Source organism: Brassica napus, chromosome C6, assembly GCF_020379485.1.
Source record: "Brassica napus cultivar Da-Ae chromosome C6, Da-Ae, whole genome shotgun sequence".
Classification (NCBI taxonomy): Eukaryota; Viridiplantae; Streptophyta; class Magnoliopsida; order Brassicales; family Brassicaceae; genus Brassica; species Brassica napus.
Window position 1 is genome coordinate 45,558,158 of NC_063449.1, and position 13,550 is coordinate 45,571,707.

Sequence of the window (13,550 nt, forward strand, 5' to 3'; positions counted from 1 at the left end):
TAAATTTTTGTCTGCCATTTAAAGTTCTGTAATCTACATGTTAAAATGCTTCAAAAAACAAATACTATAACAGTAGATGAGAATACCAAACTCGCAAATATGTTTATGATTTCACACTTGTAAAAGTATTTAACTATTTATTTATACCACAGTATACATAACATTACAATTATTGCATACCAAAGTGTATGCGTGTCTCAGCGATGGATTTTAATTTGTATCAAGGGTGTTAACGGAGATGGGATAGGACTTTTGAAACATCGCTTATGTAGCTCATTGGGCTTTCTTCATTTTAAAAGAAAAATGTACGACAAAAAATCGTTTGGGACCGGGACGCGCAAATGTGGCGACCAACCAACATAAGATCTAAATGGATAAAATAATATTTTTCTTAGTTTTGACTTTTGAACTCGTATCGCAATGTGCGTAAAATGAATTAAATTAAGGAAGAACTGATTATATAATGTGTTATCGTTTCCATAATTTAATTTTAGTATATATATAAATGTAATTATATGTTCTTTTATTTTTCATTTGATATAATTATTTTAATTTTATTTATTTAAACTTTGATAAAATTAAAATTATATGTATACTATTCCCTAGTTTTATATATTTAAATATATATAAATTTTAATAAGTTTGGATTTTATTTTATTTTAATTAAATTATGTTTAACTGGTAAAAAATAATTTGTTAATTTATTTAATGAACCGATAAATTTAAATAAAATTTCAATCAACTAACTATCAACAAAAAATATATTTGATTAATATTGATTTCACTAATATTTGTAAGGACAAAAACAAATAATTTTGAATATATATATATATATATGCCATATTTCAGAAACATAAATAGATATATATATATATATATATATATAATATTATATCTATACCATATTTTATAAACATAAAAAAAAATTATTAGTCATAATTATTAATTTATTATATTTTAAAAATCTTGACAAAAGTAAATTTCTGTAAAGAAAATTTACTTTAATGATTGATACAGAAGTTATTATTACCATATTAATTTTTTTTACCAAAAATATAACAATTATAAAGAAAATTGTACATGTCATAATAAGTGAAGGCATGTCATAATTTATCAAAGCCATGATATTTTTTTGTGAGAATTAATATAGTGATAACAAATAAACAAATCGTTTCTCAATTAATGTCTAAAGAATTTAGAAGATGGATATATGATAATTGAGTATTTCAAAAGAAAGCTGAGAAAGTACGTTATCTTATTTCATTAATACCACCCCACTTATAATGTTTATATTTTAGAATCATGATAGAAATTAGAATAAATAATTCCAAATATTGTTGAGAGGTTCACTATTCTAATGTTGTAATTGTCATGGAAGATCAAATTTTATTTCTAGATCAGGCCTGAGTTTTTTTGGTGTTGTGTAGAGATTGTTCATACAAGTTTTAAAATTATCTCAGACATGTTTGAACAGTTTAGCAGTAAATTCAAACTAAATATTTTAGATTATAATCATATAGGTATTATTTTGTCAATTGAAATGTCAAAAAAAAAAATGATAAAAAAATATAATACCAGGGCCTCCCCCTCCTAAAGTTAGTGATTTTAGACATGTCCTACAATGATTTCGAACGTGGTGTTCCTCCGGAAATTAGTAATTGCAGTAGTCTTGAGTATTTATTCATCATCAAATATAACTTGATAGGTAACATTCCATCATCCTTGGGTATGTTAAAAAAGGTTAGGCGTATTAACCCCAGCAACAATCTCCTTTATTAATTTTTACTTATATTTTTATTAATGTTTACTTATATTTTTATATGATTTTATTAAAGTTTATATATAAACATAATTTATATTTATTTGATAATAATAATAATAATATTCATAAAAACATTAGTGTTGTTTATATTTAATAAATATGTTACACGGATAATGAAAAACAACTGAACAAATTAAAGAAGTATTGGATTATGAAAAACAACTAAATAAATATGTTATATGAATTTTTTTCAGTGGCTAATTATTCTCAATGAGTAATATTTATCTAAAAAACTTTGCATATTTATAAACACTAATAAAAAAATGGGAAAAAACTAGTTTGACTCTTATTTATCAATTAATTACTAGTTTAACTCTAATTTTATTTTAATTACTAGTTTGTTTTTCATACCTAATTTACCCTTGTTTCCTTTGTTAACAAAAATAATAATTACGAAAATGCCATTACTGAATTTTCAGAATATTTACAATTTTACCATCCACATACTTATTTTGTCCACGTTTTATGTAGTCATAGACTTAAATATATTCTTCTTTAGCCACATATTTATTTAAAAAATCTATAGACTTAATAAAATTTCTACAGACTTGTTACAACAAATATGTCACGTTTGGCCACAGATTTATTAAATATTGACAGATTTAATTTATTTGGCCACAGATTTACTTAATTTAACAGATTTATGTAGGATTTGATAGATTTATTTTTTCTATAGCCACAGATTTACTTGGTTTTGACAGATTTAATTTCGATTTAATTGATTTATTATTCTTTAGCCACAAATTTACTTAATTTTGACAGACTTAATTAGAATTTGGTAGATTTATTTATTCTTTGACCATAAATTTATTAGAATTTGATAGATTTATTTATTATTTGACCACAGATTTGTTACAGTTCGATAGATTTGTTTAAACTTAAACCACATATTTATTTATGATTTGGCCACATATTTTTTTTTAATTTCCCTTAACCGAGTTATTCCAAACCAGATTAAACATTTAGTTCTGAAATCGTTTCATATACCAGTAATTTAACTTGATTTAAACCAAAACGTCTCAAACCAACCATAACTTGAACCAAAAACATGTAAACCAAATTTATTTAATTAAACCAAACCCAACTTAGTAAAACTATGTTTGTTTCAGTTAAAGTGAGGTACATTTTGTTTTTTGTTGAGCTTGATGTGTGCATGTTTTTATGGTTATTAAGAAGTCTCTATTTAAATTTGTAGGTGATGTGTTGTTCTTACCGTTCTTCCTTAGTAGACAAGAGAACAACAAGGATTGATCCAAAGAAGTGTTCAAAGCTTCAGCCTGTTTGAGTTTAGATGTTTTCTTAATAAGGATTGAATGCACGTGATAGATATAATACTTTTTCTCAACTTGTATTAATTATGTTTTGTGCTATTTACAATCTAATCTTGTTATTTTCTTCTACGTCTAATTACGTGGATGTGACTACAAAATAAGACTACAATTTCACTAAGGAAATAAGTGCAGAGAATTAAACAGTCTTCCTGAATTCCAACAGTTTTTGTATCATTAGCCTTCTTTTTTGAACTCTTAATATCAGTCTTGGGAACAGATGTAGGGCGCTTCTTTCTTGTAGTAGTTGGAGGTTCTTCATGACATCCCAAAATCGACGATCTACACAATTGTGACTGATATCATGAACCAAGTTTGTTACATCATCATCATCAACGTCATCATCCCATCCATCAAGTCCCACACCTTCTACCATTTGAAAATTTGACAAATAGCTATAATAGCTCATACTCCTCGGCTGGCTAGGAGCTTTGCCTTTTTTGTAGAGTAGTCGTGGATGGTTGCGCTTACTGCTAGAAGAATCCATAACCTGAAATGGAAAAAAACGTTAGCATGTATATACAACAATGATAAATAAAAAAAGAAACCACTTATATAGTTATATATCTCAGTCAAACAGATTAGTAAAGAAGCAGAGAAGTCAAAGAACCACATAACTTACCCAGAAATTAATTAAAGATGTTAGATACTTTGGAGTTTTGGCAGAGAAGATGACAGAGGATGGTGAAGCAGCGGTGGTCCTCGTCGCCAGAAAATTTCACTGGCGGAGAAAACAAGGCAGCAAAATGACGCTCGTCGGATGAAAGGTTTCAAGGCTCGCCGGGGAAATCTAATATCTTCTCACCGGTGAAATCGATGCTAATTGGGGGAAGAAGGTTTAACCTCTGGTGAAATTGAATCTGACTGTCTACACCGGCACCCTAGATTTTCTTTCTGGAGAATTTTTTGACAAATAATAATACGATGCAATAGGAATTAATTATTTTCTGTTGTAAAATTTATTAAAAATGGCAATATTGTAATAAAGAAGAACAATTAAGGTTATTTGGTCTTTAGCCACCTATACTAACATGTGTCGATCATGTAGAGTTAGATTAGTAATTAACAAAAAAAAATAGAGTTATTCATGAGCCATTCCCTCGTTCTTTGACCGTCTGATAGATCTCCGGTTAGCTGGAAATGCCTTTGGAGGTGAGATTCCTTCGTCCCTTGGCTTTGTTTTTTCTCTGCTGCAAAAGAGGAGGAGTCAAGGTAGAAGATTCTCATGTTCTTGCAGCCACTCGCAATCTAGATGACAAGTACATCATCGGAAGGAGAGCTCATGGAGTTGTTTACAAAGCCTCGTTAGCCCCAGGAGAAGAACACGCCAGTGAAGAATATTTTTCTTCGTTTTGACTTTTGAATTCGTACTGCCATGTGCGTAAATTGAAGTAAACTAAGGACGACATGTTTATCTAATGTGTCATCCTTCACATGGAATGATTGCGTTTGATAGAATTAATGTAAAATAAAATCTAGAAGATGAGAGTAGATCAGTAGAAATTCTATAAACTAATATTCTATAAATTAATAAATTTTTCCTGTCTCAAATTGAATCAATTCAAAATATGACATAAATCGATAAAATAATAAGATAATAATTATTTAGAAATTTATACATAAATATATGATTCCATTAAAATCATAAATTAATAATCTATCTATATATACATTTTATATAAGTACAAACCAAACATTATGTTGTTGATTTTATATTCACAATGAAAATATCTATATTTTTTCTTAACATTTCAATATATTTGATAATATTTAATAAAAAGACATGAAAAACCACATATAAATTCCATGGACCATAAAAATATACACTAAATAATATCATAAAACAATATGAAAGTCAAATTTCTAAAATTTAATTAATACATATACGATAAAATCAAATATTTTTTATTTTATAAATAAAAATATTTTAAAATAAAATACCATAGTCCCAACATTATTAATTTATAGTTTTTTTAGTGTATATGATAATTGAGTATTAATTCCACCAGCTTATTATGCTTATAATATATAATCATGATAGAAATTAGAAAACATAAAATAAGACATGTAAGTGTTTAATAAGACTTCTAAGACTGTTGAGAGGTCCACTATTTTAATGTTGTAATTGCCATGGAAGATCAAAATTTATTTCTAGATCACGCCTGAGTTTTTTTGTTGTTGTTTAGAGATTGTTCATACAAGTTTTAAATTATCTAAAACATGTTGGAACAGTTTAGCAGTAAATTTTTAAAATGTAAATTAATCTTTTAGATGTAGAAGACAGGTACAATATACCTAGATTATAATCATATAGTAACTCTTTGTCAATTGAAAGAATAAACCTAACCAACTAAAGTAACCAAATAGGAAAACAAAAACGTGGGAACTGGGAAATATAAAATAAATTACAAGTTTCCCAAGAAGGAAGAAGGAAGATGACAGTCTCCGGCTCCTGTGGAGATGGGCCCTGACGAAACAGCCTTGAAGTCGCGAATTCTCAAAGCTAAGTTCGCAGTCTCTGAATTTAAGTAAAGAAAGCGCGCTTTCACCAATCTCGTAGTTTCTTAAATAATCCATTTTTGCCATAGATTCCAATCATATGTTTTGTTTTCAAACATCTTCTAATCAAGTTCTCACCTTCTAACAGTGTTGGTGAGGTGTGACTTGTGAGAGTTTCAAGTTTGATACGTATCTTGAGAGATGAGGAATCTTGGGTTTGTTGAAATAACTCTGCTTTGTTCTTTCTTTGTCTCTTTTCGGATAGATTCTGTCTCCTCTCTAAACTCAGATGGTTTGGTTTTACTTTCGCTTCTCAACCACGTTGACAAAATCCCACCTCAAGTCAACTCGACGTGGACATCTGAAACCACTCCGTGTAATAACTGGTTTGGTGTCTTTTGCGATGATTTAGGTAAAGTGGACACTCTTAATTTGAGTAAGGTTGGGTTTTCAGGCCAATTAGGTCCTGAGATTGGGGAGCTTAAGAGCTTGGTGACTCTGGATCTGAGTGCCAACACTTTGTCTGGTCCATTGCCTTCCAGTTTAGGAAACTGTACTTCACTTCTCTATTTAGATTTGTCTGAAAATGGGTTTTCAGGAGAGATTCCAGATATTTTTAGTAGCTTGAAGAACTTAAAGTTTGTGCATCTCACCTCAAACTTCTTCATCGGTGGGTTGCCTCAGACCTTGTTTCAGCTTCCCTTGTTACGAGTGCTGAATCTTGAAAGCAACAATCTTAGCGGTCTGATTCCTGCAAGTGTTGGTGGGTTGAAGGAGCTTGTGGATCTAACTTTGTCTCAGAATGACTTGTCTGGTTCCATCCCTGAGTCGATTGGGAACTGCAGTAAGCTGGAATATCTGGTCTTGAGCGAGAACAAGCTAAATGGTTCGCTGCCTGAAAGTCTCAACCTACTCGAGAATCTCCACGACCTGTTTCTCAGTAGTAACAGACTTGCAGGGAGACTTCGTTTCGGCTCAAGCAACTGTAAGAAGCTGGTGACTTTAGACATGTCCTACAATGATTTCGAAGGTGGTGGTGTTCCTCCTGAAGTTGGCAACTGCAGTAACCTTGAGCTTTTATTCATCAACAAATGTAACTTGATAGGTAACATTCCATCATCCTTGGGTATGTTAAAAAAGGTTAGGCGTATTAGCCTCAGCGACAATCTTCTCTCTGGGAATATCCCTGATGAGCTAGGGAACTGCAGCAGCTTAGAAACCTTGACGTTGGGCCGAAACCAGCTCCAAGGCGAGATACCCTCTACATTGGGTAAGCTAAAGAAGCTAAAATGGCTGGAGCTTTACGATAATAATCTCTCCGGTGAGATTCCTATTGGCGTATGGAAGATTCAGAGCCTGACACAGATTATCGTTTATAGCAATACTCTCACCGGAGAACTACCAGTTGAAGTTACTGAGCTAAAGCATCTTGAGAGGCTTATGATGTTTGACAACAGATTTCATGGAGCGATACCCATGGGTTTAGGCGTGAATAGAAGCATAGTGGATGTGGATCTTGTTGGTAACGGTTTTACAGGGGAGATACCTCCCAATCTTTGCCATGGACACAAGTTGAGGTTTTTCAACTTGGGCTCTAATCAGCTTCACGGTAAGATACCACCCTCTGTTGGTCGCTGTAAGACCGTCAAGAGAATTATCCTAGGAGGAAACAAGCTTTCCGGTGTACTTCCGGAGTTTCTTGAGATGCATAGTCTTGAGTATGTTGACTTCAAAGACAACAACATTGAAGGATCCATCCCTCGCAGCTTGGGAAGCTGCAAGAATCTTATGACAATCAACCTTTCTCAAAACAAACTCACTGGTCTGATACCCCCAGAACTAGGGAATCTGCAAAGCCTGGGGAAGCTGTATCTTTCACATAACCACCTCGAAGGTCCTCTGCCACCTCAGCTATCTGTCTGTGTGAGAATTCTGGAGTTTGATGTCGGTTCCAACTCATTGAACGGTTCTGTTCCGCCGAGTTTCGGAAGCTGGAGAAGCTTGACTACTTTGGTTCTCAGCGATAACCGGTTTTCAGGAGCCATTCCCTCGTTCTTGGCAGAGCTAATAGATCTCCGGTTAGCTCGAAATGGTTTTGGAGGTGAGATTCCTTCCTCGCTCGGCTTGTTGAAGAATCTTAATGGCTTAGACCTCAGTGGGAACGAACTCACCGGTGAGATTCCAACCACTCTGAGGGGTCTTGTCAGTCTCGTACGGCTCAACATATCCAACAATAAGTTGACAGGGCCTTTATCAGTTCTTCAAAACCTTAGTTTGTTACAGCTTGATGTCTCGAATAATCAGCTCACGGGTCCAATACCTGAAAAACTGATAAAGAACTCAACAACATTTTTGGGAAACGCAGACCTCTGCATCATTCAACCTAATGTTTACTCAGTGATGACCCGTAACGAGTTTAAAACTTGCAAAGGACGTCAAGCCAAACTCAGCACTTGGAAGATTGCACTTATAGCGGTTGGGTCTTTTCTATCTGCATTTGCTTTGGTTTTTTTTGCTCTAGCTTTGGTTTTCCTCTGCTGCAAAAGAGGAGCCAACAAGACAGAAGATGCTCATGTCCTCGACGACGAGGAAGAAGAAGGCCTTTCCTTGTTGCTTAACAAAGTTCTCGCAGCCACTGACAATCTAGACGACAAGTACATCATCGGAAGAGGAGCTCATGGAGTTGTTTACAAAGCCTCGTTAGGGCCAGGCGATGAATACGCCGTGAAGAAACTCATCTTTGCTGCAGAACATGTACATACAAACCAAAATATGAAGAGGGAGATCGAGACAATCGGACTAGTTAGGCATAGAAATCTCGTTCGGTTGGAAAGGTTTTGGATTACGAAAGAAAATGGCCTGTTGTTGTACAAGTACATGCGCAATGGTAGCCTACATGACGTTCTGCACAGAGGAGGAGGAACCCGTCTTGACTGGTCTGCACGGTTCAACGTAGCCCTTGGGATCGCACACGGTCTAGCGTATCTACACCATGACTGTTATCCACCAATCATCCACCGTGACATCAAACCAGAGAACATACTCATGGACTCAGAGATGGAGCCTCACATTGGAGATTTCGGATTGGCTAGGATTCTAGATGACTCAGCTATTTCAACATCCACCATCACAGGCACCACTGGTTACATAGCACCAGGTACATTTACTTAATTCATATTCCTTCAGTTCAGTTGAGATTAGATGTTTTAGAAAAAAGATTTGTTTCAGAAAAATAGTTTTTTTTTTGTGTGTGTTTTCTATAAAATTAATTGACTTTATTGAATTAATATTGGTTAAAAGTTATTGGAAATTGAATATTACAGAAAACCACACATTTATTTTGTTTAGTTCATTGTCTGAACTTTTTTGCTTTTCAAACCAGAAAATGCATACAGAACAGTGAGAGGAAAGGAATCAGATGTTTATAGCTACGGGGTTGTTTTGCTCGAGCTGGTCACAGGAAAGAGAGCAGTCGACAGATCTTTACCTGAGGAGACCGATCTCGTGAGCTGGGTCAGATCTGTATTAAGCAGCTACGAGGATGATACTGTTGGTCCAGTCGTTGATCCAACGCTAGTGGATGAGCTTATGGATGCAAAGCTTAGAGAACAAGCAATTCTACTTACAGACTTGGCGCTTCAGTGTACTGACAAAAGGCCAGGGAACAGACCGTCCATGAGAAATGTTGTGAAAGAGTTGACTGATGTGAAGGATCTTGTAAGAATCACTCCTGGTTCAGTTTAATAGTTTCGGTTCATGCTTATAGTAGCAGTAAGAGTAGAGTATCTTACTACTCTCTCTGTAACCACTTATACTGATATGTAATTAAGTAGCGTCGAGTTACATCAAAGATCTGAGGAAACATATATATGTAAGATATTGGCTTAAATGATCCAGTCTCATTGTAGCATATATGTCTCTTGATAATCTTTAACTTGGAACCTTGTCTTTTAGCTGCAAAACTCTGCTTGACAGTTTGATTTGTTGGTAAACTGGTAGGTCACTCTGCAAACATATTGACAAAAGAACATTCACACTGAATGTTGGACCTGAAAGATTGATAGGACGTCAGTTAGTGGGACAAACTTATTCCGGTGCAAAGTTAATAGCCTTACATAAGTGTTTTTTAAATCCTGATCCAATCTGGATCAGAGGGATGTGATGTTGTTATGTTGGAAAGCTTTGTAGAGAAAAAACAGAGTGAGCTCCACAGCTTTAGCATTTAGAGCTGTGTCTTTTAACTTGTTTTGTGTGTTTTCAGCTGTAACTTATATGGATGATCTTTTAGTTTATGAAAACAAACTTCAATCATTTTAGAGAGAGTTGATAAATTTTTGCCAGCCATTTACAGGGTACTCCTAAGTTCTGTAATCTCCATGTTAAACATGGTCCAGAAAAACAAATACTATAACAGTAGAGGAGAAAACGTACCAAACTCACAAATATGTTAATGTATTCACATTTGAAAACGTATATGTTTATACGTGAAGATTATTAATTCACAAAACATTACAATTATTGCTTACCAAGGTGTATATAAGTCTCAATCTCATATACAAATGTAACGGACTAACACCTACAGTTTTCACACTTGAAAAGTATATGTTTATTATACCTACCACCATGAAGATTATACACAAAACATTACAATAATTGCTTACCAAAGTGTATAGAAGGCTCAATTTCATATACACATGTAAAGGACTAACACCTACAGTTTTCACAAATATATGCCACCATGAATATTACAGATTTATATGGTGTTGTATATATATCTCCTATGTATAAAAATGCAAGAAGCTCTTTTCTTGCGCTTCAAGAATCATATATACTCCATCCAATCCAATCACTGGCATAAACCTTTTTAGACAACAAAGTCGTGTAACTGATGGGGATTAGAGAATCTGCCATCTTGCTGGTTTCCAAGGCCAATGTAGCGATTGTAATCATCGACACCAAAACCTTGATGATAGTTCATCAAGCTGTGATAGTCTCCAGTAGTAGTAACACGGTCTGGTTTTGGATCTGTGAAGACAAGGTTTTCTTCAACAGCAGATGTATATGCAATGTTGTTGTTGTTGTTTCCTTGCAGATGTTGTTGAGAAGAAGAAGAGTCTTCGTGTTTAAGCTGGGATGTTTCCTGCATTTTGTTCTTGTCTCGGTTAGAGTTTGAGAGTAACTCTGATGCATCACCAAACTCTTCTTTATACATCTCTTCGATCATCGGTTTCCATAGCCGAACTCTTGCATTAATAAACCAGTTCGCAACCTAAAGATTTTCAAGAACCACTCAAAATCAAAGCAAGACCAAAGATGGAACCAACAACAAATGTAAAATCTCAGCCTTCTTGTGTTACCTGGTTCTTCGATAGTCCTGTCTGCTTAGCAAGCATGATTTTCTCTGACTCCTTAGGATATCTATGAAAAAAGCTTAAACCGGTTATTAACCAAGCAAAGAGAATCAAGAATGTTGTCTCTTAGTCAAACACTTACGGATGAAGGAAATGCTCAAAGAGCCAAGCGCGGAGTATAGAGACAGAGTTTTCAGGTAAGCCTCTTTGTGGTCTCCAAGATGGTCTAACCATTCCAAGCTGTTGATGCAAAGCTCTCTGTTGTCTCAACCTCTGATCTAAATACCTGAGACGTGGTATCCTCTCTCCTTGTTCTTCAGAAGTTTCTTTCTCCCCAAGCTTCCCTCTTAACACCTGTATCTGCTCCTTTATGGCGTCCCGCAAGCAGCGAAAATGGCGAGAGATTCTGTTCAGAGCCACTGATGTGTAAGGCTTAGCTGCTCCAAGACCAGCTACCATTTCGAAAGAAGAAGCTACAGCCTCCATTTGATGGTAGTATTGGTTGTACCTCTTATCTACCTGCAAAGTTCTCAAAAACAATCATACAACATCAATGTAAGGCCGGTTAACACATAGTGGAACGAAACATTCGCTTTGACCTCCAAGTTCTTAATATGTATAAATTATCTAATTTTCAAATAGGTTAAAAATACATATGTATTTGATTATTTAGTCTACCTTTTATCTTTTTATCTACCTGCAAATATTTTTTAACAAACAATCAACACCAACAATATCATTGTTGAGATCTCATATAAAAAATTTAAAGAACCGAACACTAATATATAAAGGAGATCGGTAATTCACTTATCACCAATTAATTTTTGTGGTGCAAGTTCATGATACTTAACAATTATGTTTATAAATTGTGGCTTTTGATTAAATTAATGTACCTCGTCAGCCATTGTTAAGAGCTTGTTCTTCTTGCTCTGAAGTTCTTGACGTTCTTGAGGAGATAACTCCTCATGCAATTTCTTGTTTTCTGTGTTGTTATCACTTGACCCATTAGTAAAGTCTTGACCCTTGTCATTGTTGTTGTTCTTGGTCTTCTTGTTACTCTCACCCTGTTTCATATCTTTCCTGACACTAACAACTTCATCTAGCAACTGTTGTGTTGGTTTAAGGTAACGAGACCTTAGAACGCTATTCACAAACCCTGATGTCTCGTAACGGTAGTTGTTGTAGTATCCAACTCCATTGCTGTAACCAGTGGAAGGAACCTGCTCAGCTTGATGTTGATGATGGTGATGGCTCAGGCTCTTCCCATTCTCATCGTTACTGTAGTTCAATTGGTTCGACAGATTCTGGTAATGGTATTGGATCTGGTTACCGAGGCTCAGTGAAAGTCCTCCTCCTTGAAGGCTTAGATCGTTGCTTGAACTTTCATTGAGTCCTGCGACTACGACGTCGTTTGTTGGTGGGATAAATACCATCTCGTTTCGTACACCACCATCGGAGTTAGGGATATCGAGTCCGCCTCCTCCGCCGGAGAAAGATGCGGCGGAGGATGAAGAAGCTTGTTGTTGTTCGTTGAGGTAGATGGATTCTTGGTACAGAGGTTGCATGCCGACACTAGTTGGGTAATAAACCGCCATGTATTTTATTACAAAATGTATTTTATTACAGCGAGTCTTATCTCATCCAACTGATCTCTTGTCTGAAAATGAGATTCCCTGTAAGAGAAAGAGAGAGAGAGAGACGTGTAAGTTAGAAACAAGATTCTTTGTTAAAACATCGTATTCTCACGCCGTAATTACAGATGGAAAAGTTCAAGAAAATAAAAAAAATAAATGAAACCCAGAAATCTCTAAATTAGGAAAGAATTAAAACCCTAATCCTTATATAGGAGAGGATGATGAAATCATGAAAGATCCATATATAACAAAGTGTTTATTTTCTTCTGATGATGATTTCATATTTTCATGTACGATGATGATAACATAGAGAAGACGACGATCATTTCTTTCCAAAAGAGGAAAGCTTTTTTTTAAAAGAGAGAAACACAGTACAGATCAATCAAGAACCTGAGAGAGATTGTGGATGTGGCTCTGAATCAGGGAACACAAGAAAAGAGAAGAACTTCGTAATAGTCGAAGACAAAAAGAGATGAAGACACCCAATCCCAAGAGACGATCAATTATTGCAATTATAATAAACAAAATTATTCTCTACTTTTTTGTGTGTGTATCACTCACAAAGAACAAGAACCAACCCATCTTATCATTGGAACCCCGGCAACAAACACCAGTTTTTAAAATTAATTAAAAATAATCTTTAACGAATATCAACCATATCATAATAATCTGTGGAGAAAATTTGACAATCTCTACCAGTAAGTAATATTTAATTTTATTCGAACCGAAGAAGCTTCTATATCACATTTATTAATATTATTTTCTTTTTTTTCTGTGCCAACCATTTAGTGAGTAGCACGCGTGAAGCAGAAAATTCATTTTATTTATTTTGTGTTTAGTTATTGTAGATAATAGAGAATATTTTTGCAAAATCCGACTTATATACATTTTTATTTCAAAATACCGATAAACAAAC

The 13,550-nt window shown here is 34.4% G+C and overlaps 2 protein-coding genes and 1 long non-coding RNA gene across 4 annotated transcripts; 1 reads left to right on the forward strand and 2 right to left on the reverse strand.

Annotated features, from left to right (window-relative positions):
* Nucleotides 1-3,145: 3,145 nt before the first annotated feature.
* Nucleotides 3,146-5,421, reverse strand: LOC125589147. The gene is made up of 2 exons (XR_007325327.1): nt 3,773-5,421; nt 3,146-3,640 (listed from the first exon to the last, which is right to left on the reverse strand). It is a non-coding gene; the product is annotated as an uncharacterized LOC125589147 (long non-coding RNA).
* Nucleotides 5,422-5,598: 177 nt separating this feature from the next.
* LOC106402785 (leucine-rich repeat receptor-like protein kinase PEPR2) lies at nt 5,599-9,960 on the forward strand. Of its 2 annotated transcripts, XM_048761458.1 has the most exons (3): nt 5,599-8,806; nt 9,032-9,366; nt 9,649-9,960. In XM_048761458.1, exons 1-3 carry the CDS (start codon nt 5,851-5,853, stop codon nt 9,667-9,669), a joined length of 3,312 nt encoding a protein of 1,103 aa, XP_048617415.1. In that variant the 5' UTR covers nt 5,599-5,850; the 3' UTR covers nt 9,670-9,960. The 2 variants fall into 2 exon arrangements, with proteins under 2 accessions (XP_048617415.1, XP_013699029.2); XM_013843575.3 differs by lacking the exon at nt 9,649-9,960 and having other exon boundaries at nt 9,032-9,559.
* Nucleotides 9,961-10,231: 271 nt separating this feature from the next.
* LOC106406065 (BEL1-like homeodomain protein 3) lies at nt 10,232-13,352 on the reverse strand. The gene is made up of 5 exons (XM_013846659.3): nt 13,025-13,352; nt 11,894-12,673; nt 11,143-11,519; nt 11,007-11,067; nt 10,232-10,918 (listed from the first exon to the last, which is right to left on the reverse strand). Exons 2-5 carry the CDS (start codon nt 12,593-12,595, stop codon nt 10,514-10,516), a joined length of 1,545 nt encoding a protein of 514 aa, XP_013702113.1. The 5' UTR covers nt 12,596-12,673; nt 13,025-13,352; the 3' UTR covers nt 10,232-10,513.
* Between the last annotated feature and the right edge of the window lie 198 nt (nt 13,353-13,550).

Excerpts from the sequence above, each read along its gene's own strand:
- LOC106406065 (XM_013846659.3), bottom strand. The coding sequence starts at position 12,595 with ATGGCGGTTTATTACCCAACTAGTGTCGGCATGCAACCTCTGTACCAA. Across the intron at positions 11,068-11,142 it reads TTTGAGCATTTCCTTCATCC|ATATCCTAAGGAGTCAGAGA; the intron begins GTAAGTGTTTGA and ends CTTTTTTCATAG. Across the intron at positions 10,919-11,006 it reads CAGGACTATCGAAGAACCAG|GTTGCGAACTGGTTTATTAA; the intron begins GTAACACAAGAA and ends GAAAATCTTTAG.
- LOC106402785 (XM_013843575.3), top strand. The coding sequence starts at position 5,851 with ATGAGGAATCTTGGGTTTGTTGAAATAACTCTGCTTTGTTCTTTCTTT. Across the intron at positions 8,807-9,031 it reads CACTGGTTACATAGCACCAG|AAAATGCATACAGAACAGTG; the intron begins GTACATTTACTT and ends TTTTCAAACCAG.